This window comes from Brachycentrus maculatus, unplaced genomic scaffold, assembly GCF_059751285.1.
Source record: "Brachycentrus maculatus isolate JH-2025_06_01 unplaced genomic scaffold, ASM5975128v1 h1tg000288l, whole genome shotgun sequence".
NCBI classification, from domain to species: domain Eukaryota; kingdom Metazoa; phylum Arthropoda; class Insecta; order Trichoptera; family Brachycentridae; genus Brachycentrus; species Brachycentrus maculatus.
Window position 1 is genome coordinate 130,826 of NW_028281039.1, and position 24,487 is coordinate 155,312.

The window sequence follows — 24,487 nt, forward strand, 5'->3', positions numbered from 1 at the left end:
CATTTCATCATCTTTACATACGCTCAAACTAGGCAAAAATGCAGTAAGTCCGCACTCATACAAAAATCTGAGTTGGTACTTTGACTTATAACCTTTCCCTTACGGTGCTAAAAACTTCCGAGTGCACCGGTGATATGTATTTTGTACACCATATGAAAAAGTGGATAAAAAAAATGGGAAAAATGTTCCTAAATGTTGTTTTTATTGACCAAAGTTTATTGAAGTTTAAATGTAATCATTTTGTAATATAAGTATCAGAAAATGAGAAAAATATACATCGCAAGTACCCGCAACAGCTAGCGTAGCGACACGACCGCCTCGTATGACAATCTCCGCACTACTGGCACGGTAAACACGCTACGTCATGTAAATAGTTACCTAAGACAGCGTCGGCATAGATTGTTTCCCATTCCTATACACAGGACCAACCTGCCGATGGTTATGCCTATAGGAAGAGCTGCCGCTATGTTGAACAATATCACATTGGATATTGATCTGTTACATGTGTCTGAAGGAGTTTTCCGAAGCGGGATTCTTCTACAGCTTTAGCAATAGTTCTTGCATATTTTAGATTTTTAATGCATTTAATGTATACGCTTTAAATTTTTTAGCTTGTAATGTAAATGTTAGTTGAAAATAAATAAATTAAAATTGAAATCGAATTGAAATCACGTCCACGCACGCACACATTGAAAAACGTTTGCGCATTGGTGATTTCACCACCGATTTTTTCACAAATGGTTTATTTCCGTCGCTGTAAATGAATGTCGCTTTATATCATAATACTTTCATGAAATACATAATTATATTACGGAGGAGTACAAAAATTCTGAGCCCGTGTATATTATATTTTTAATATTGATTTTGCCATTTTAAAAGTCTGCCTGCATTGCTCCTTTCAATGCCTGCATTGCTCCTGTTCTCTTATACGGCTGTGAAACATGGCACCTTACAAGGGCCCAGAACAGCCATGTACTGAGCTTTGAGAATAGGCGTTTGCGGAGAATCTTAGCCGTGCGGTGGTTTGACTTTGTGAGGAATGAAGAGATAAGGCGTAGGACGCAGCAAATCTTGGTCACAACTGTCGTCAAGAAAAGGCGAGTTGGCTTGGCCATGTACTCCGCATGCCTCCCGAGAGCCGCCATCAAGCTTGCCTCTTTTACAAGGCATCAGGTTCCCGACCACTGCTGACGATTCGTCGGCAGTTCTCGTCAGAACTTCGGGACGCGGATCTGACTTGCGAGGATGCAAGGGAGCTGGCAGCTGACAGAAAAGCCTGGAGACAGTTTGTGGACTCCATATGCTCCAACTAGGGAGCGGATATGGTTAATAAAAAGAAAAAAAAAGTCTATTTGTAGTAAATACATATCACCGGGAGGGGAAGGTTATATATACCAACCTAGAATGTGGTTTATATTTATATTCCTAAAGATATGGGCATATTCAGTTAGCGGAAAATCAATGCGAATGATGCTATCTGCAATTTGAAGGGTGTTATCACATAATTAAAAATATCAGATATATTCGCAAATGAAGGAGGTTTTTTTGTTCTTGATTTATACAGGGTGGCACAAAATTAATCACACTTTTTTTAACAATACTAATTTTTACTAATAGCGTCGTCGTACGTCAATCATATCCGACATTTGCGAACTAGACAGCTGCAGTATGCAAACAGATTCGGGGCGGTGCAAAATTTATCATCCAATTTTGTTTCTGAATTACTATTTTACTAAATAAATAAAATGATTTTGATTAATGAAAATCTTTCAAAATTCATTCAAACCCTCATCCGCACCCAATGGTGCATAGGGCACTGCATCATATGAACCCAGAGTTATCTTGATCGTTAACACACAAAGGAAAGGTGATCAGCCATCCGCTTCAGGTACCAGTTCAGGATAATATTGAATAATTATTATTAGAGTGAAAAATCACTTTTATTTATTTGACGCCCCCCCCCCCCCTCCCCACTGGAAATCGAACCCGGGACCTCCAGTACGGTAGCCAAGCGTGCTGACCATTGCACTACGGAGACGGACAAAATCTTTATTTGGACCTTAACATTTTTTTCGCAAACTGAAAAAATTATTTATTGTAACTGCAGACAGTTGGTAGAATTCCATATTGAATTGTTTGGTAAATTATCCAAAATAAAACACGGTTTTTATTGGATTGAATTCTACATTTATTTATGTATATTTAAATACGTGACGCGTTTCGTCTTCTTAGGACATTACCAAACACAAAATATACATAAATAAATGCAGAATTCAATCCAACAAAAACCGTGTTTTATTTTGGATATAATACCCAACAATTGAAAAGATGATATCCGTCAAGTATCTGCCGCCAGTGTTGATACACATTTGTGTCCGTTTTATCAATCTGTATACTGCAGCTGTCTAGTTTACAAATCTCAAATATGATTGACGTACAACGCCATTTGTAAAAATTAAAACATCTTCCTATAGGGTGATTCATTTTGCGCCACCCTGTGTAATATGATTGAATTTCGCAATCGGTACTGCTGTACTAAGCACAAAGGAGGTAACTGACATTTGATATTCAGGCAGAAGAAGGATGAAATTAGACTGAATGCAGTCGGAATGCAATCTCTTAGTGCAAGAAAACCATGTATGGTAGATGTTCCAATGCTGATATAAGGAAAGAACGCAAGGCTGAGATATGCATTATCCTTCAAATTAAGGAAGATGTGTCGAGATGGTTTGGGCACGTGGATCAAACAACTAAGGAAAGAAGGGTTAACGAAATATATGAGGCGAACATAGTTGAAAATAGCAGCACACAAAGAATCTTGCATTCTTTCCATATATCGCTTACTCCTTTCAACAACGTCATTTATCAAAAAACTTGATTTTTCAGGAGATTGTTTTTAAAGTTTAAAAATATTATGTATAGAAATAAATATGAAGCCACTTATTGAACTTTTTACTGTGCAACAGATCTTTTTAGGTAAAACCTGAAGGTTTTTTTTTCCATTTGAAAAATATTTAGTATATTTAAGAAAATAATTTAACAATACCTTTTCTTCAAAATGCAAAAAAACACTTTCTGCCCTGTAGCGGGTAAATATTAAGTTAAAAATATGACGATTTTGCTGGGATATAGTACATTTTCGGGGCATTCCGGAAATATGTACAACTGATAATTGACGATTTTTGATTTATGACGTTGTTGAAAGGAGTGAGCGATATATCACCATTGGAACATCTACCATACACAGTTTTCCCGTATTGAGAGATCGCATCCCGACTGCATTCAGTCTAATTTCATCCTCCTTTCACCAACTGTACGATTCTCATCAAAACATTTCTTTTGTAACCCTTTAACACTTATAGTGCATAGGGCATCACATCTAAGTTGAAATACAATTAAACCTTTGTAAATATCACTTTTACAAATTTTACAAAACCCCTCGTGTAATACAATCACAATACAACCGAGAATTAAACATAATATTTATTTACAATATATCGGTTATACCAAAATAACCGTTGACCGAATTTCTAAAGTAAACATACAATTCTCAGAGAATAAAAATAAAATTATGCTATGACTCAATTTTGACTATTTTTTCGAAAAAAACATAACTCTATGAATACAAAAATATAACATTATGCAAAAAAAATCACACCTGTATTTAGTATAATACAGAAAAATCATACTGGATGTTTTATTTTTCATTCTATCGAAAATACTTCTTTTTCTTCTTGGTGTACGTCTTGTAAACTGTTCTCTGTCGATCCATCTCTTTGGTGTTCTACCTTGGGGTTGGCCGTGCAGTGTAATACGGGGGAGTCTGGATGGTTCCATTCTCCTCACACGCCCATACTATTGTCTCCTTCGTTGCCTTCCCCACCTAACGACATCTTCCATCTCACATATTTCCCTTATCCTGGCGTTCCTTATTCTATCTCGTAGACTCTTGCCAGATATGCTCCTTGGGAGTCTTCATTTCTGACACTCTTGGCGCGTGTTTTGTTACTGCGGTATCCACGCTGCATTCGATTCCATATCGCTCACTCCTTTCAACAACATCATATATCAAAGAACTTGATTTTTCAGGAGAACGTTTTTAAAGTTTAAAAATATAATACAATGTATTAAAAATAAATATCAAGCCACTTATTGAACTTTTTACTGTGCAACAGATCTTTTTAGGTAAAACCTGAAGGTTTTTTCTCCATTTGAAAAATATTTAGTATACTTAAAAAATAATCAAACAATACCTTTTCTTCAAAATGCAAAAACAACATTTTCTGCCCTGTAGCGGGTAGATATTGAGCTAAAAATATGCCTCTTTTGCTGGGATATAGTGCATTTTCTGGGCATTCTGAAAACATGCGCAACTGAAAATTGTCGATTTTTGATTTCTGACGTTCTTGAAAGGAGTGAGCGATATGTCATGATGGTTCGCACGCAAGTTTTATATATTATTTTTTAATCTTGCTGCCGATCTTCATCTCAGGGTTTTTCCATACACCATTTTTCAGGCATCCTGAAGAGATGGCTGCAGCCTTGTTCTTTTGCCCCATCACTCCACATCGAAGATCCGTTTGACAATGCAAAATGCACACAAATGAAAAAAAACTTGCCATGTATATTTTTTTGTGTAAATAAAAATGACGCACCATTTTAACGCACTTCAAATGCTAATTTGAAGTAATAAAATGTTTTTCTATCATTAATTAATTGAATTAAATGAAAATAAAACACTGTATAAGACCACTTTCGATTTTATCATCAAAAACACAACTGGTTTCGAGAACTGCACATGTTTCCATCAAATTTTTGAAAGAAAGTTTGTATTTTCGCCTGTTAATGAGAACATCTAGAATTTTCAATACTATGTGCTGTGTAAACTGACTGTTCTATCAATATGAACAAACATGATAAGTCTGCTATATCGTTGCCTTAAGATAACAAGCCGTAACACTTATGTTCAGGTATAACAAAGTATACCCGCAATCAAAGAAACATTTTAGTAATAAAATGTTAAAAAACGATTTAAGTGAACTAATTTCTGCATCACCCTGTGAAACGACGCTCGGGTACAATCAGTATCTATTCGTATTTCTATGAGCCATGCATGGAAACTTGCAAATTGTATTTCGGACAAATTTCCAAGTTTCGTCTTGTGCTGTGTGGAAAACAGAAGTATCCAGGGACAACCATAGATCAAAATATAACAAGTAAGGCATAATGCCCCAAAATTGCCACCAACTATTGGATTTTTTTATTTTTTAATAAAGAAGTGAAAGAAATATTTGTGTTTTTTATTATTTACACAAATATTTCAATTTCATACTATTTCTGTGAGCCTAAGCGGCTCATCATTAGAAATAGGTATCAAATTGTGGTAGAGTGGGTTCAAACCGAGAAACTCAGACTCAAGAGTCCGCGACACTAACCACGGGACCACAGCCCGACATTTGCATTTGACATTTTACAGACTGTTCCCAAACATCATCCGGTCGTCGTACAAGCTGAGCCTGTTTGAAGACGTGGACTTGCTCTTTTCCTTAGCGGAGGATGTGCGCTTGATTCTCGGCCCCCCGAGGCTTCCACGGACCCTCCGCACGGAGGGCGGCACGTCTCCCGGCGTCTTGATCCTGTCCGCGGGGTCCTTGAGCCTCGCCAGGTCTGCGGAAGAGGAGAAGAGCTCGCTGACCAGCTCCAGAGAGTGCTGGCGGGAGAGGTTTTGCTTGATGCTTAGTGGCCGCGTGATCTTGGATTCAAACACTTCGTCGCGCAAGGTCGAGTCATCCGAATCGCTCGCCATCTCCGATCCGTTTGTCTTGCGGAAGACATCAGATATGACATTATCGTCAATGTCTATCAAGCTATCGTCTATATCATTCTTACACAGTGATAAAACAGAACCGTTTCGAACCAGGTTGATCACGGATACGTCATTTCTATCGATGATCGAACTCTTTCTCCGTATATCCCGAAGCGAATTCGCGACATTCACAGTCAAATTTCTATTGTCCCCTTCTAAAAGATGTTCGCTGGATTCATTTTCAAAGTTTTCATATCTGCCTTTCGGCGCGTACTTGTTACAAAGACTCGTGAAGCTGCCGGCGGCGGTTTTTGTCGGCACCTCATCACAAGGGGTGCTCAAATTCTGTTTAGGTTTCTTCTTGTTCTTGGCGTCGAATCTCTGCCGCATGGTGATCTTGGATCCGCCGTTTTCGGAGAGTAGAAGCATGTGCTCGTCCTCGCTGTTGCTAGAATAGTCAATTGCATTTGGATCATAGTTTTCTACTTCGTTATTATCATAAACGCAGAAATTTCCGACCTCAAATTCGCCGCTGTAGGAATTCCTATTGGCAGACTTTGAAGCTACAGAAGCCTCTAGGTTAGTTGAGAGCCCATTTCTGGTGGAAAACATCTTTTCGTCACAGCTGAGCCTTTTAACAGATAATCCATTTGGTATAAGATTGACGATATTCTCTTCAGCCGCCTTTACATATCCATTTGCGAGCTTTTTATTTCTTTCCGCATTAGATCGTGCGGGCAGCAATGCTTTCCCGTTTTTATGCTTCCAACTGCTCTTGTCGTAGTCCTTGCTGTTGACATCGTTGCAGGTGCCGTTCCGGAAACTAGTCTTCGGCACGATAACCGCAAAGACCTGGTTTTTGATCGGATTCGATACCCGGGAGCTCCCGGGTAGTTCCTTGAACCCGACTATGAGATTGTCCGCCTCGCACCGGTTCTGCGTCGCGGGAACAGTCCTATTAGGCGGAGAAAGGGTGCAAGTATTATCTAAGCGTTGAAGATTATTCCATGTTTCCGGATCTAAGGCGGAGCTATCCTCGGACAAGCTGACGGAATCGATCCCGGGCAAGCTGGAAGGCCTGTCAACAGTCAGATTATCGGAATATCGCGGGTAGTTGATGATGAAATCGTCGCGGTTGATTTTATCATCCAGTATAACAGAGGTCTTGATTTTTCCGTTTGACGTATTGATGGGTTTTCCGTTAGCTAAGACGAGATTGACTTCCGTTTCGAGTGGTCGGCTCTGGCGGCTTCTCTTCTTGAAGACCTTGGAATCGAGCAGCCGCCTGAGATTGCGAGTGGTCCACCTAGCTCCGCCCTGTTCCATCTTGATATTAGTGCGCTTAGATACGTGACCGTGACTGCATTCCCCGCTAGTAGCATCCGTGCTACTGACGTCATTTTGAACATATCCGACAGGCGTTACTGGCCGTACAATAGTCCGAAACGCATCATCGTGCAAAGGATCCAGATTGATCAGATTCGATGAATTCTGGTTGCCGAAGCTTCTGCCGCGAGCCGTCGATATCTCTGTCTCATTTCTAGAGAAGTCCTGCGGCTGATGACGGCTGAGATTAGTCCCTGTGATGGACTGCTCCGTCCTTATGAAGTCGTTGGTCCCGTACCCGTTTCCGGAAGACCCCGAGGAATTGGCCGGCATGTCCTTGAGGGACTTGTCTATGAGACGGTCGCCGGGGCCCGCGGTGGCGAGGTTCCTCTCCAGACAGGGGTTCCGGCCCTGGTACGGCTGCAGCGGCTGGAGAGGCTGGATGTCGAAGACGGCCGGGTTGGGAAGATTGGCAGACGATATGATGTTGGAGTTTTTGTCTTCTACGGAACTGGGGCCGTGTGAATTGGTCGTATCTAAAAAGAATAAAATACATACTCTGAATATATAATTTCCTCCTGCTGAGAACACTTACTTACTTACTTATAACCCTTATCCGCACCCGATCGTGCATAGGGCACTGCATCGAATTGACGCAGTGTTATCTTGATCATTACTTACATGAAAGCAAGGTGATCACCTTGGGCTGAGAATAGGGTATTATTATCACTTGTGAGGAATATCTAATTTAACATACTCAACCTATAAAGGATTGTGTTAGACTCGTTTTGTGCTTATAACAGCCGATAAAATCAATATTTTCATTCATCATTTTCTTTTGCAAAATTCACCTTCGTAAAAACGTTGTTTTCGTAAGTTTGTCACAGAAACGAATCCACACTACTACTATTACAGCTCTATAAAGCAGATACATAAAGGGATACATACGCTTCATAATTTCTTCTCCATGTTATAATGGATAAATTTAAATGTTGTGTTTCACTCTCTCTCGCTGCTCGCTGATAGTGTGCGAAGGAGACGTGTGTTTACCAGTGCTTACTATTTGTCATTTTCTTATTATTAAGACTTTTTGTTTCTCTATTAGTGTATTTTTATATTAGATACTGTAAATATCGCTCACTCCTTTCAAGAACGTCATAAATCAAAAATCGTCAATTTCCAGTTGTGCATGTTTTCATAATGCCCAGAAAATGTACTATATCCCAGCAAAAGTGGCATATTTTTAACTTAATATTTACCCGCTGCAGGGCAGAAAGTGTTATTTTTGCATTTTGAAGAAAATGTATTGTTTAATTATTTTTGTAAATATACTAAATATTTTTCAAATGGAGAAAAAATATTCAGGTTTTACCCAAAAAGATCTATTGCACAGTAAAAAGTCAAATAAGTGACTTGATATTTATTTTTTAAAACATTGTATTTTATGTTTGAACTTTAAAAACATTCTCATGAAAAATCAAGTTTTTTGATTTATGACGTTCTTGAAAGGAGTGAGCGATATGTATTATCTTAAAGGCTTTAGCCGTTCAATAAATAAATAACACACCCGAAGATGCAAAATTTTATGACATAGTCCGTTTAGTATAGCGGAGTCCGTTTTACGTTTTATTAAAATATATTAAAATAATAAGTTTAAACATTCATATCTCCCTTAGTTCCCTACAGATTTCAATAAGAATCATACCGATAGTCTTGCGATTTTTCATATTGAATTTATAAGCCAATAAAACAACATTATGAGAAATCCCTATTGTAAGACCAGCCCATTAAATGGTTTAACCGAGTGCAAAATTTGTACCATGATTGGAGTTGGGCGGCCTCAAGTCATTGCTGTTGATGGTGGGGGAGGGGGCCGGCTTCAGGCTGCGTAGCTCGCTCAAACGCTCCACCACGCATACGGCCGTCAGTCTGAAAGTTTAAATTGATGTTCAGCAAAGAATTATTAAAATATTATTATTTATTAAACCCTTATCCGCACCCCAATGGTGCATAGGGCACTGCTTCATATAAACACAGTGTTATCTTGATCGTTAACACATGAAGGAAAGGTGATCAGCCCTCCGCTTCAGGTACCAGTCCAGGGTAATATTGAATAAATATTACAGTGAAAAAATCACTAATATTTATTTGACCCCCCCTGGGAATCGAACCCGGGACCTCCAGAACGGTAGCCGAGCGTGCTGACCATTACACTACAGAGGCGGACTAAATTAAAATATTGAATAGTTTGATCTCCCTCAAGCCCTTGCAAACCAAGCTGTATTTGAGAGCGTTTTTTATGGCTTGGTAATAAAATCGCTACAGATTTTACCGTATTATAATGCTAACAAACATAACAGCTTCTTCCTCAAGACTAATAAATCATCTCCTTCTTCTTCCGACCCTCTCATGCACCTGACGGTGCATAGGGCACTGCATCATGCAGAAGCAGTGTTATCTACAATAGATTGTTAACTATACAAAAAAAAACAGTGAAAAATTATGCGCTCCAAGTCCAGGGTAACGTAAAATAAACAGTAAAGTGAAAAATCACTTTGTTCGTTCAAAATCTTAATCACCTCTTGTTATTCACAGATTGTATTGAAATTTTAACACGATGCTGCACTCAATTACCCGTATATTTTTAACTATGTATATAAATAAAAACGTGAAAAGTATTTTTACCTGTGACAGATAAAAATGTGTTTTTGTCAAACAGCGTTTTCGAGCTGTGGTATATTTTTAACATGATCAAAGAAAACAAAAGAAGAATGTGCGACAAAACGATGTATGATAGATGTACGAATAGTGAAATAAGGAAGGAATGCAAAGCTGAGATAAGCATTATCGATAAAATTAAGAAAGGCTTGTTAAGATGGTTTGGACATGTGGAACGAATGAGTGAGGAAAGAACGGTAAAACAAATTTATGAGGCGAATGTTAGCGGGAAAAGAAGCAGAGGAAGACCGAGAAAAAAGATCAGGTATGCCAAATACTTGAAAGTGGTCAGGTCAGGAGTCGTAACAATCGGCGGGTATGTATGAGGAGATGCATGAACGTGGAAGAGGCGAAGAATGTTTGCAAGGACAGAGTGGTGGGGCGCTCTATTCTCTCTGCCTACCCCTGCGGGGAAGAGGCGTGATGGTTAGTTAGTTAAGAAAACACTTGTTTTATACCACTTGAGTTTTATTAAAGACTACATGTTTCGGAAGTTAAACTTCCATCATTCAGGTCCGTATAGTAACTAAAATATAAAATATAAAATTGTTTTATTAATAAGGAGAGTGGAAAGTTAGGTTAAGTTAAAACCTAAATTCTAATAATAATTTATTAAATATTATATTGTTTTAAAATTCTTCACCTTTGCTTTCCATTTTTCCTTTGTTTTCAAACTCCGCCCCTTGACTAACCCCCTCCCCCTAACTTTCCCCTCTCCTTATTTATAAAACAATTTTATATTTTAGTTATTATACAGACCTGAATGATGGAAGTTTAACTTCCGAAACATGTAGTCAAGTGGTTTCTTTAATCATTGTAACATGTCTTACCACAAAGTTAATGCCGAAACAATAAATAAAACATTTTTAACATAATGGCAACAGCGAACAGCGTGCTTCTTGACCGGCCAGTGAGCCCCGCAAGTGACCAGACTGCATATTTGCATTTCCCGAGGATCCGCTCGGTGCACAGCGCAGCGATCTCACCTGGCTTCGGCGTCGTGGTCCCAGCAGTCCTCGCACGTGTCCCTGGCCAGACGGGCGCCGCGCGTGTTGAGCAGGCGCGGGGAGAACAGCGGCCGTGCCTTCCTCCGGGCCACCACCAGCTGCATCTGCTCCAAGGACGGCTGGTCCCCTGCGGAGATGACAGACGCACATCTCAGTTTGGTTTTTTCAGATTTTTTAAAATATATAATTTAAAACGTGGGTAGTATAGGATAGGATTGCTACACGTGTATAAAGTGATCACTTAAAACAAGTCTACAATGGGTCGTTTTTTCTCCATCTCCAAAAATATTTAGTATATTTAAAAAAATAATTAAACAATACCTTTTCTTCAAAATGCAAAAACAACACTATCTGACCTGTAGCGGGTAAATATTAAGTTAAAAATATGCCTCTCTTGCTGGGATATAGTACATTTTATAGGCATTCCGAAAACATGCACAACTGAAAATTGACGATTTTTGATTTATGACGTTCTTGAAAGGATTGAGCGATATGGGATCGAATGCAGAGCAGACACCACTGAGAGTGTCAGAAATGAAGACTCTAAGAAGCATACCTGGCAAGAGTCTACGAGATAAGGAATACCAGGATAAGAGAAATATGCGAGATCGAAGATGTCATTAGGTGGGGAAGGCAACGAAGAAGACAATGGTATGCGCATTTGAGACACAACTGAATATTGACGATTTTTGATATATGACGCTCTTGAAAGGAGTGAGTGATATGTGAGCAAATACGGCGCAAAGTAGACAAGTCTGAGCACGTCGATTGGCCCTCCCTGGGAGGTGAGCACTCACCGACTTGCGCGTGGTAGGGCGGCGCGTAGTCGTGCGCGCCGGGCGCGGCGTGCGCGGGCGCGCAGCGAGACAGCAGCTCCCACAGCACGAGCGCCAGCGCGTACACGTCCACGGCGCGCAGGGCCGCCCCGCAGCGGCGCAGGTCTAGGGCACCCTCCAGCGCCTCGGGCGCCAGATAGCGCAGCGTGCCCGCCTGCAAACGCACGCAATTTATTTTTATTTACACGAATCCAGATTTCTCACTGGAAAAAATTCATATTACTCTTATAGATCGATACTATTATTTCAATATTCTACAAAATATAATACCTGAAAAAGGATTGTGAAATATTGTACCTGTAAAATGTTGTATTAAATTAACTAAATTAGTTTTTACTAAGTAAGGCTTATAGGTTTTTGAAAATATTTAATGTTGATTAATTTAAAAAAAAAAAAATCATGTTTCTATCTTTGCGCCACATATTTACATTTGTTTAAATCTGATAAAAAATTAAATAAAATATTCAAACCCTTATCCACACCCCGTTGGTGCATAGGGCACTGCATCATATAAACGCAGTGTTCAGTGATCTGCCGTCGAGATCAGATCAATCAGAACCTAAAATCTGGCGGTGTCAAAAGTCTGCGTAATCGGAGGGTATGTATGACTAGATGTATGGATGTGAAGGAGGCGAGGAGTGTATGTCAGGACAGAGGAGTGTGGCGTCCCATCCTCTCTGCCTACCCCTGCGGAGAAACGGCGTGATGGTAGTAGTAGTAGTTATCTCGATCGTTAACACATGAAGGAAGAGTGATCAGCCCTCCGCTTCAGGTACCAGTCCGGGATAATATTGAATAAATATTATAGTAAAATAATCACTAATATTTATCTTCACCTCCCCTGGGAGTTTATTTATTTATTGAATGGCAAATGGGTTGACGTGGCACAGAGTTGACCGAGTTGACAAGGTTACAGGGTTCACATGGCAACTGTGTAGACCGGGGTGACATGGTAACAGGGTCTACATGGTAACTGGGTTGACTAATCAATTAACGAAAAAAATCTCAGCACTTAAATGATTAATACTACCAGGAGCGCAGGACTTATCAACTGGTCTTCATACACTCGATATGACGGTTAGTCATATACTGTCACTCACCTCCTGGATGCGGTGCTGTTGCGGGGCCTTCCTGCAGTCGGGTAACGCCATGGCAAGCCCGAGGTCGGCTAGACAGCAGCTCAGGTCGGCGCGCACAACCACATTGGAGGAGTTCACGTCCCGGTGTACGATGCACGGCTTGTAGTCACCTACAACACACCAACAACAAATCACTAACCACTTCTGCAAAACCGACCAATCCAAGAGTTGTCCGCACCGTCCATACAAAACTTGTCTCAAAGTAGTGTGGGCGTACATGAACGGCCACGCTTATAACTAAAGCGTAGATATTTATTTCTAAAATGGCATTTGGACTGCCATCTTTGCTTGTATTTAACCGGATCTACGCGGCTCGCATAACCGTATGTGTTTTAATAAAACATGCCCCATACGCGGCTGACATAACCATTTGTGTTTTTACTTTGCTCCAAGTTTCGAACCTCAGTTCAACTTGGAGGGATTTTTTCATGGTGTGGAACTTTGGATAAAATAATACGTCGATCCTTGGCCTTATGACATCTGTTGAATTATCTGATTAATAATTTGTAACATCACAAGGATAAATAAAAGAACAGATCCCTGATTTTTCTTGCGGGCGGTAATTAGTCCGCGCCATAATCACGCCCTATATCTGTCTCACTCTCGACGCTACGCATCGCCAGTGGGTAAGAGTGACACACGATGCGTGCTTTGATTTATTTATGTTACGATCTAATTTGTTTATATTACGATGTATTTCAAGAATAATGTGACACAAGTGTATTATAGAGTACCAAAAAGGCACAATGAATCCCGTTGAACGTTTTTGTTTAGGAAAATAAATTGTTTCTTAACTAAATACATGATAAAAGTAATCATTTTAAAAACGGCGAAATACCGCCGCGTACGGGCGTCTCTCAGGAACAAAGTTGACGCGGTTAAAAGGTTAACCTAACTGGATCTAACAGGTGAATTGAAATTCCCCATTTATGAATTAATAATTTATTTTTTAAAATAAAATTAAACATTTATTTGTATAAACTATAAACATACATATAAATACATATACTGTGTGCAAAAATTAAAAAATTTATAAACATAATTAAGTTTTTTTTGCAGAGACCCACCAAGCCACCTTGTGTGTCTTGTCGGTGGAGTATTTATACATATGTTTTTATCTATTTTAGTGTCCGCCTCTGTAGTGTAGTGGTCAGCATGCTCGCCTACTGTTCTGGAGGTCCCGGGTTCGATTCCCAAGGGGGGTCCAATAAATATAAGTGATTTTTTCACTCTAATATTTATTCAATATTACACTGGACTGGTACCTGAAGCGGAGGGCTGATCACCTTTCCTTCATGTGTAATCGATCGAGATAACACTGCGTTTATATGAAGCAGTGCCCTATGCATCATTGGGGTGCGGTAAGGGATTATTATTATTATAAACATACATATAAATACATATACATACTAACTCTTGATCATTCACCCATTTCTTTATTTTGCCTTTGTTCCATATTTTATTTTGACCTCTAACCTCCGTCGGTAACAAATTAAAAATGTTTGGAACGATATATTGCTGTGTTCGACTTCCATATTTATTATTAATTCTTGGGATAACTTTAGTATTCTAAGAGCTAAATACTGAATCCATATTTTTTGTACCTATAAAAATAATAAAAAACAATTAGCTAATGTATGGAAGTGAAACATGGAGTTGGCAAAAGAAGGATGAAAGTAGACTGAATGCAGTCGAAATGCGATCTCTCAGAAGAATGTGCGACAAAACGATGTATGATAGATGTGCGGAATAAGGAAGGAATGCAAGGCTGAGATAAGCATTATCGATAAAATTAAGAAAGGTGTGTTGAGATAGTTTGGACATGTGGAACGAATGAGTGAGGAAAGAACGGTAAAACAAATTTATGAGGCGAATGTTAGTGGGAAAAGGAGCAGAGGAAGACCGAGAAAAACATGGCACGATCAGGTATGCCAAATACTTGAAAGTGGTCAGGTTAGGAGTGGTAACAATCGGCGGGTATGTATGAGGAGATGCATGAACGTGGAAGAGGCGAAGAATGTTTGCAAGGACAGAGTGGTGTGGCGCTCTATTCTCTCTGCCTACACCTGCGGAGAAGCGGCGTGATGGTTAGTTATAAAAATAATAATAAGGAAAATTTTCCCATTCATTTTGTTACAATTTAGTCAGTCACTGCTTGAATGCGGGTTGAAAAGGTCTCGTTTATGCTGCGTACTAGGATTTCCATACATCCTTTGGCACCCCCCTTTTTGATCGAGTGTAATTTTTGTGTGAGCGGGATGGGCGGGACACTCACCGTCCTTGTGTATGTGCGTGTGCAGGTGCGCGAGGGCCGAGGCGACGCCGAGCGCCATGCGCGTGTAGGTGTCCCAGTCGAGCGTGTGCGCGGTTAGGTAGCCGCGCAGCGAGCCCAGCGGCGCCAGCTGCAGCACCAGCAGGTGCTCCTGGCCCCCGTCCAGCGTGGGCCGCACGTCGCACCCTGAGGAGGGACACCAAGCGGACCATCAAAGATTTTATCCATTTTTGGGGTTGTTGTTGCACTTGACAATGCACGGATGTGAGTGTATGAAAAGTATTATGCTTGATAGAAAAATGTTTTTAATTTTAGATTACTAGACATGTCACTTAAAAGGCAAGATATTTAATAGGAAATTGGCTTACATTTTAACAGTAAAATGTCTAGTATTTTAACAGTAAAATGTATAGTACTTTAACAGTAAAATGTTTAGTAATTAAACAGTAAAATACCGAGTATTTTAACAGTAACATGTCTAGTATTTCAACAGTAAAATGCCTAGTATTTTTTAAGTCAAATTACTTGCATTTTAACAGTAAAATGTCTAGTATTTTAACAATAAAATGCCTAGTATTTTAACAACCAAATGCCTAGCATTAACAATAAAACATCTAGTACTTTCATAGTATAATGTCTAGTATTTTATAGTCTAGTATCACGAATGGTGAATATTATACAGGTATAAATCAATCCCTCAAACCAACCTAAGTAAATACCCAGACTTCCATATTCTCCTAAATCTACGTTAAGACCATCAATTCACATTCCAATTCGGCACTGCAAAACCCAAAAACGTCACCCTTTTCTCTATTTTCTGAGACCAGTTTTCAGATTCAAATTCGGCACTGCAAAATCCAAAAACGTCACATCTATTTTTTCGAGATCAGTTCTGATCACTTTCCGGGAGACCATAAGACCCAACGTACCCAAGTAGGCGAGCAGGTTACTATGACTCATGTGCGGCAGGGAGTAGAGCTCTCTTTCCCTCGTCCACAGGGCAGCTCTGGCGGCCGGGACGGCCTTCACAGCCACCGGGACGCCTCCCAGAGATCCTCTCCACACCTTGGCATGGCGGCCTTCGCCTGGGAATGAATGATTGTAACGACAATGATAAAATTATGGACTACTGGCTTTAGAAAGGTAGAATAGATGCAAATGAAGGATGTATGCGTTACCGATATTGTCATGAAGCTTCAGATTGTCTACGCAGGTGGAGCTGCAGGAGAAGCCGGGCCCGCCGTTCTCTTGAACCGTACCACGCTCTATATCTGAAAACACAAATAAGTTTCAATTACATGCACACTCTGTATTTTCAAGATACACACTTCTGAGCATACTTTGTGCCCATTAGATACACACTCCCAAGCACACTTCACACTCTCAAGATACACACTCCCAAGCACACTTCACACTCTCAAGATACACACTCCCAAGCACACTTCACACTCTCAAGATACACACTCCCAAGCACACTTCACACTCTCAAGATACACACTCCCAAGCACACTTCACACTCTCAAGATACACACTCCCAAGCACACTTCACACCCTCAAGATACACACTCCCAAGCACACTTCACACCCTCAAGATACACACTCCCAAGCACACTTCACACTCTCAAGATACACACTCCCAAGCACACTTCACACTCTCAAGATACACACTCCCAAGCACACTTCACACTCTCAAGATACACACTCCCAAGCACACTTCACACTCTCAAGATACACACTCCCAAGCACACTTCAGACTCTCAAGATACACACCCCCAAGCACACTTCACACTCTCAAGATACATACTCCCAAGCACACTTCACACTCTCAAGATACACACTCCTAAGCGCACTTTGATCCCCTATTCTGACACAGCACAGAACTATCGACTCACTGATACTTGTAGTGGCGTTGGCCTTCCCGACCCGACAGCACAGCAAGACGAGGAGAGCCCCGCTGATGATCACCAGACTGCCGAGCCCCATGAGCACCGCCTTGCCCAGCAGGCTGTCGGGGGTCTCCGCTATCACTAGCGGAGGCGGCGACTCCTCGGTCGACGGAACAGCTAAAAATAAACAACAAAAATCAAACGATGAGATATTAATATAACTGACTAACTAACTGACCATCACGCCGCTTCCCCGCGTTTCAAAAGTTATGCTTCGACCGTCAGATCTAAATATATTTTTGCCTGAAGATGGAAGCATAGCTTCCGAAACTAGTCATTATAGTAAAAATATAAAGGTGGGGTCTGACCGGAGCATTTCGTCCTGCTTTGACTGTGGATGGAGCACTCGGCTCACTGTACTGACTGTTAGGAGTCCCCACCATAACACAAGCACTAAAAAGCAAGTATTTTTCTTTTCTAACACAAGAACACTTACTCTAAATTGATAGTCGATGTCAGGGGGACCTCGGCTATCCACACTCAAAACACAGTAAGAGACATTTTTTTGTAGTACATTTTTGGCGCATTTTTGGACTAAGAATGTTCTACATAGTCCCAAAATGCAAATAAAATGTAACTAACCACTACGCCGCTTTTCCGCAGGGGTAGGTGGAGAGAATCGAACGCCACACCACTCTGTCTTTGCAAACATTCTTCGCCTCTTCTACATTCATGCATCTCCTCATACATACCCGACGATTATTACGACTCCTGACCCGGCCGCTTTCAAGTATTTGACATACCTGATTGCAACATATATAATAAAAACCCTTATCCGCACCCCAATGGTGCATAGGGCACTGCTTCATATAAACGCAGTGTTATCTTGATTGTTTACGCATGAAGGAAATGTGATCAGCCCTCCGCTTCAGGTACCAGTCCAGGGTAGTATTGAATAAATATTACAGTGAAAAAATCACTTATATTTATTTGACCCCCCCCCTGGGAATCGAACCCGGGACCTCCAGAACGGTAGCCGAGCGTGCTGACCATTACACTACGGAGGCGGACATTACACTACGGAGGCAACATATATGTTAATATATATTTTTTTATTACTATCACATTGTTTGCAGGAAACATTTAACCTGTTAACTGGGCAGGACGTATGAATACGTCAAACGTAGACAATATCGGGTACGGGTAGAACATATGAATACATCCTGTAAATATATGTTTCACCCTATATAGGGCGGGACCTATATTTTCCAACTACAAAGGCAATTAGTCATCCACACATGTTTCGACATAAATTCATTTCTATTGGTTTGTAATTTTGTAATTTTCTTAGTGATTTATATAAAAAATAAACAAAAAGAATAAAATAAAATTAAAATGTAACTTTGTTTTAAAATCACTATAAATATTTTATTGTAACTTAATTATAATGTCTACCGGTTTCGAAGCAAACCGCTTCTTTATCAAGACTGATTAATACTAAAACACTATCTACTTAACAAAATTCAAAATATTATAATGTTTCAATATATATAATGTTAAGTTTAGTATTAATCAGTCTTGATCGAGATAACAATGCGTTTATATGAAGCAGTGCCCTATGCACCATGGGGGTGCGGATAATGGTTTTATTATTATTATATTAGTATGTCTACCTCCGTAGTGTAATGGTCAGCACGCTCGGCTACCGTTCTGGAGGTCCCGGGTTCGATTCCCAAGGGGGGTAAAATAAATATAAGTGATTTTTTCACTGTAATATTTATTCAATATTACCATGGACTGGTACCTGAAGCGGAGGGCTGATCACCCTTACTTCATGTGTAAACGATCAAGATAACACTGCGTTTATATGACACAGTGCCCTATGCACCATTGGGGTGCGGATAAGGGTTTTATTATATTATTATGTTTAGGAGTCGTAACAATCGGCATGTATGTATGATGAGATGCATGAACGTGGAAGAGGCGAAGAATGTTTGCAAAGACAGAGTGGTGTGGCGTTCTATTCTCTCTGCCTAACCCTGCGGCGTGATGGTTAGTTAGTTAGTTAGTAATGGGTCTTCTTTGGGTTTGATGTAAAAATCGCCCGACAACAGTGCGTTATTGTGGTAACGGAATAGAATAATACCTGTATCAGGTGGAGGGGACATGGGAGACGCATTGCAGAGGTCGGATTTGCAGCAGCAGAACTTGGTGGCCGGCTTGGCCCTGAGTGAAGGCCTCTCCGAAGTGCAGTCGCCCTTGGAGCAAGACTCGTGGATGTCCGAGGACTCCCAGCAACCTATGACACAGTAAATCACACAAATTCCAGTACAGTGAAACTAGAGGTTTCTATCGTTCCTCGAATAATCGTTTTCCCGGATGTGTCGTTTATTTCTTCTAACCCGAATTCATTTCATACTAAACTAAACCGCATCGATCGTTTCTCTATCACCATTTACCGCGTTTATCGTACGAATTAAGCTGCATATTTGATACATTTTATCTGTTTTTTTTTTTACATTCTTTTCAATTTTCTTACATTCAACGGCAACGTATGGGATAGAAACTAACGAAAGCTTGTGTAACCGATAGCGGGAGAGGTCGATGTTGATGAAAAGGAGCCGCTGCCTGTACCTGCATTTCCAGAAGCGTGCACACTCTTTGAAAGAAAACTTTCTACAACGCACATTCAATAACCGATGCTGAAAAAAATACTATTTGCAAAGCCGAAAATATACTATTGACTTACGAAAATATAATAGTTTTTTTTTTAAATAATAAAGTCTATTCAGGTTTGTATTTTTTTTAAATAAATACATTTGCATGTGAAACCTGTATTCTTCTTAGAATTTTAGCCTACGAATGGTAACGCAGATTGAGAGGATGGTATCTTTACTCGGTCGTATCTACTTGCGTATTGACCTCTTAATCCCGCATTCATAGTTTATTTCAACAGGTCCCTTTAAAAACGATAGATAGAGGTTTCACTGTATTCTAGTATACAACCATCATACACAATTTACCCACAACGAAGGTTTGATAGTCCCGAGAATTAACAATGAATATGGGAGTCCAACACTGCAATATATCGTTACAAACATTTTTAATTTGTTGCCGACGCAGGTTAGAGGTCAAAATAAAATATGGAACAAAGGCAAAATAAAGGAATGGAATGATCAAGAGTTAATTCCATGAAATTTGTAAGAAAGTTAATATATATTTTTTTAATCTCTTTTTTGTGTGTACATTATGTTAAAATGGATAAAAAAACAATAAAAAATGTATGCAAAAAGAACTCCACCAAAAAAAAAATTTTTAAATATGTTTATAATTGTTCTTTTAAATAAATGTATACAAATTATGTAAAAATTCAAATTAAAATTAAAAAAAATTAACCTTTCCCGTACTGATCATCCAAAAATCACACATGATCCGAAGCGGGGTACCAAAAGACCCCAAGATCACATTTGTATGAAAATCATATATCGTAGCTTGTATCTCGCTACCACACGAGTCATAGATTCCTCATCCTACCGAGGAGAGCTGGCCCCAGTAGACAAGTAGGGATGGAGCCAGGAAGAAGAACACCACACCTGTTCATCACTTCGATCTCGACTTTCGCCAAATCAAGGGGTTCTTACAACACCGCTATCGTTGGGACTGGCCCTACCTGCACAACAGAATAGACCAACCCCGTGCATACATTCTCTATAACTGTGACGCACTCGCTCGCAAGCGGAGGACCGCTACTGGACCCCGAGAAGGTGAATTCAATTTCAATTTCAATATATTCAAAAAAATATACATATATACGTTAAAAACAATATTTTCAAGGTATATACATTCAAAAGTAAGCAAGAAGACTTAAAGATGCAGAAGAATCCCGCTCCGGAAAACTACTTCAGACACGTGGAACAGATCAATATATAATGTGATATTGTTCAACATAGCGGTAGCTCTTCCTATAGGCATAACCATCGGCAGGTTGGTCCTGTATATAGGAATAGGAAAAAATATATGCCGACGCTGTCTTAGGTAACTATCGGGAACATACAGACCAATGCTCTGGATAATTTCAGGATTATACCGTGCAAAAATCGATAAAAATGTATAGTCAAATACACATTCTTTCTAGTCTCTAAACTATATGAAGCTTTTACCACTAAGATAGGTCATGACCTACAAGACTCTTGATATGGGTTTGAGAGTGAGCTTTGATACAGAGGGTCACAACAGACCTAATATGGTCGCAGTGACATAAGGGATGAAAGATCCCGTGACCTCATAAAAAAATATTAAAAACCACCATGGATACCACCTTACAGACAAAGACGTCTCGTACAGGCACATGAATAATATTTTTGCTCGGGTATACCTTGTCCAAGGATGGATATCTCTCCAGTTTCGGGGGAGTGGCTCCAGAAGGCGTAGCAGAAGTCGGTAGAGCTGGCGCAGTGCTCCACGCGGACCACGCCCTTTCCTTCGATGGTCATGTTGCTCAAAACGGACTCCGTTTCCTCTGAAAACCACAAACAAACAAAGTTAACGACAAACCACAAAAACAACATTTTTCGTGTTTTGCTGTATGTGATTATATTATTAAAGCGGTCCGCCTCCGTAGTGTAATGGTCAGCACGCTCGGCTACCATACCGGAGGTCCCGGTTTCGATTCTCAGGGGGGGTCAAATAAATATAAGTGTTTTTTTCACTCTAATATTTATTCATTATTACCCTGGACTGGTACCTGAAGCGAAGGGCTGATAACCTTTCCTTCATGTGTAAACGATCAAGATAACACAGCGTTTATATGTTGCAGTGCCCTGTGCACCATTTGGGTGCGGATAATGATTTGCAGATTTATGTGATTATAATCCAGCATCTCTCGCTCTCTATCAACGGTATGTTTAAGACGCTTTTAAGCGTTTCCCGCAAACAATGTATAAACAAAACTTAAAAATTATTAATACTAAACACTCACCATAGTCAGGGTACTCAATCCCATCATAATCATACATCTCTTTGCCATTGATAATCACTTTTCCGGAATGAGCGACACTGTTATATGTGTGAACACATAACCTAACTTTAGCGGGATTCTTTTGCACATCTTTCCCTAAAACGGAAGCTTTAAAAGCGTTCACAGCTTTTCCGGAACCGCCTTCTGTATCATTTTTCTTCAGCTCACTAGTCACCTGCTCATCCTTGTCCAAAATCGGCCATTTTGTCTTATCAGTAGACTCCGGGTTAAACTCGTTGTCATATATGTACCGGACATGTCTCAAACGATCGTTCTCACTCGATCCGTCGTTGTTTTTCGATCTCAGACCGTCGAGAATGGCGGGATTTGTGTCTAGTCTCGTTTTCGGCTTCGGAAAGGCGTTTGCGATATTCAAAACCAAAATCGCAATCATGATTGAAATTATATTCTGGTAAAACATCGTGGCATACGCACTTCTAATTTACAGCATCAAAAACGGTAAAAAATTGTCATCTTTGTTTGTGTAGCATCTGTGTTCGGGGCCTGAAAATATATCATTTAAATTAAACAGTAATTAAGATGACCAAACATAAAAAAAATATAAAAATAAAAAGTTTAAAATAATTGAGTTTCAACGATCATTCCGTTAATTTATTCAGCAGTTACTTTGCGGCAATATCAATCCATTTAATTTATTTAATAAAATTTTTTGAATAAAAGAAAAATATTTCGCTCACTCCTTTCAAGAACGTCATAAATAAAAAAACTTGATTTTACAGGAGAACGTTTTTAAAGTTTAAAAATATAATACAATGTATTAAAAATAAATACTAAGCCACTTATTGAACTTTTTACTGTGTAACAGATCTTTTTAGGTAAAACCTGAAGGTTTTTTTCTCCATTTGAAAAATATTAAGTAGATTTAAAAAAATAATTAAACAATACCTTTTCTTCAAAATGCAAAAACAACACTTTCTGCCCTGTAGCGGGTAAATATTAAGTTAAAAATATGCCGCTTTTGCTGGGATATAGTACATTTTCTGGGCATTCCGAAAACATGCACAAATGAAAATTGATAATTTTTTATTTACGACGATTTGGGCATGTGAATTGAACGAGTGTAGAAAGAACAGTAAAACAGAATGATGAAACAAATCTAGTTGGTGATAGAAGCAGAGGACGACCGAGGAAATCTTGGTATGATCAAATATTTCAAATACTTGAGAGCGATTGAAATAATCGGCGGGTATGTATGAGGAGATCCTTGAATGTGGAAATGGTGTATAATATTTGCAAAAGCAGATTGATGTGGCGTTCTATTATCTCTGCCTACCACTGCAGAAGCGGCGTGATGGTTAGATAGTTAGTTTAAATAAATAAATATTATGAAAATAGATGTTTAAAAAAAAGTGCATTATTTACATTATTTTTTGACATCTAAATTTAGATGAAGAAGAATATGGATATCTGGGCGTTTACAGGGCTTACGACCGTCATAGGCTGACTAAAAAAAATAGCTCCTAATTGGAGATAATCCAGATTTGTGGACAAGTATTTGGACACACTCAAAATGTTTTTAAAAAAGTTTATTTACTATCGAGTCTAAGTTATTATTTTTAATTAATTAATTAAAAAAAGATAATTTTTTGTTTTTTATTATTTACACAAATATTTCAATTTCATAATATTTCTGTGAGCCTAAGCGGACTATTATTATAAATAGGTAATCGAATTGTGGTATAGAGTGTGTTCGCACCGACAACTCTGACTTGAGAGTCCGCGACACTTAGTCTACCACGGGACCAAAACCCGACAAAAAAAATTAAAACGAAATGTTTTGATCGTTATATATTTTTTAAAACCCACGGTTATAAATTAAATACACGAACAAATTCGAAAACACTATTGCGCAAATGCGTAAAACGTAAATAAACAAACGCACATTTATTTGCGCAGTTTATAATTTTAGCGAACATTGTTTATTGTAAATAGTGTATGAAACGACGCCCTTTGCAAGCATGGTCGGATGAAACAAAAGTGCAACCGACACGAGACAACAGGTGCATTGAAAATAGCAAATGTAACCGGCGTCGTAATGTCTAGACGGGAATATATCGATTTTCCCTATCGCCCGAAATCAAAACTGCGCGCAATAGAAACACAACGCAAGTCCAAACATATATTAAACACTCCGAGTCAAAAAAACAAACCGTCGTTAGCACACCGAGCGAATTAAACGGCCCGCAAAAACAAAAACAAAAAAAAGAAACACAATTTAAATGCACCACCGGACGAAGCGATCGGACTGCGCTCGTAAAATATTTATATCTAAAAAATACACTGTATAATGGCTGCGATACTTACGGCAGTCGGTGCGTTTATCAAAATGCATCGAGTGCAACCGTTTGTACGTGACATGACACAGCTTTGTGTATTATCATATAAACATTTTTATTTGTTTGACGAAGCTGTCAAAATCGGCGTAGGAGAGCGGCGGCCATGTTTTATCTATACCACGT

General features: G+C 39.4%; 1 protein-coding gene across 1 annotated transcript; it reads right to left on the reverse strand.

The window, feature by feature from the left end:
- Window positions 1–3,760: 3,760 nt before the first annotated feature.
- On the reverse strand, window positions 3,761–24,487 carry LOC148305057 (uncharacterized). Its single transcript, XM_088267287.1, has 13 exons — window positions 24,333–24,487; window positions 21,969–22,511; window positions 21,366–21,509; window positions 19,137–19,289; window positions 16,997–17,167; window positions 16,283–16,375; window positions 16,034–16,189; window positions 15,108–15,290; window positions 12,794–12,942; window positions 11,655–11,847; window positions 10,837–10,984; window positions 8,952–9,061; window positions 3,761–7,668 (listed from the first exon to the last, which is right to left on the reverse strand). The coding sequence occupies exons 2-13, from the start codon at window positions 22,426–22,428 to the stop codon at window positions 5,471–5,473; spliced, it is 4,158 nt and encodes a 1,385-aa protein (XP_088123413.1). The 5' UTR covers window positions 22,429–22,511; window positions 24,333–24,487; the 3' UTR covers window positions 3,761–5,470.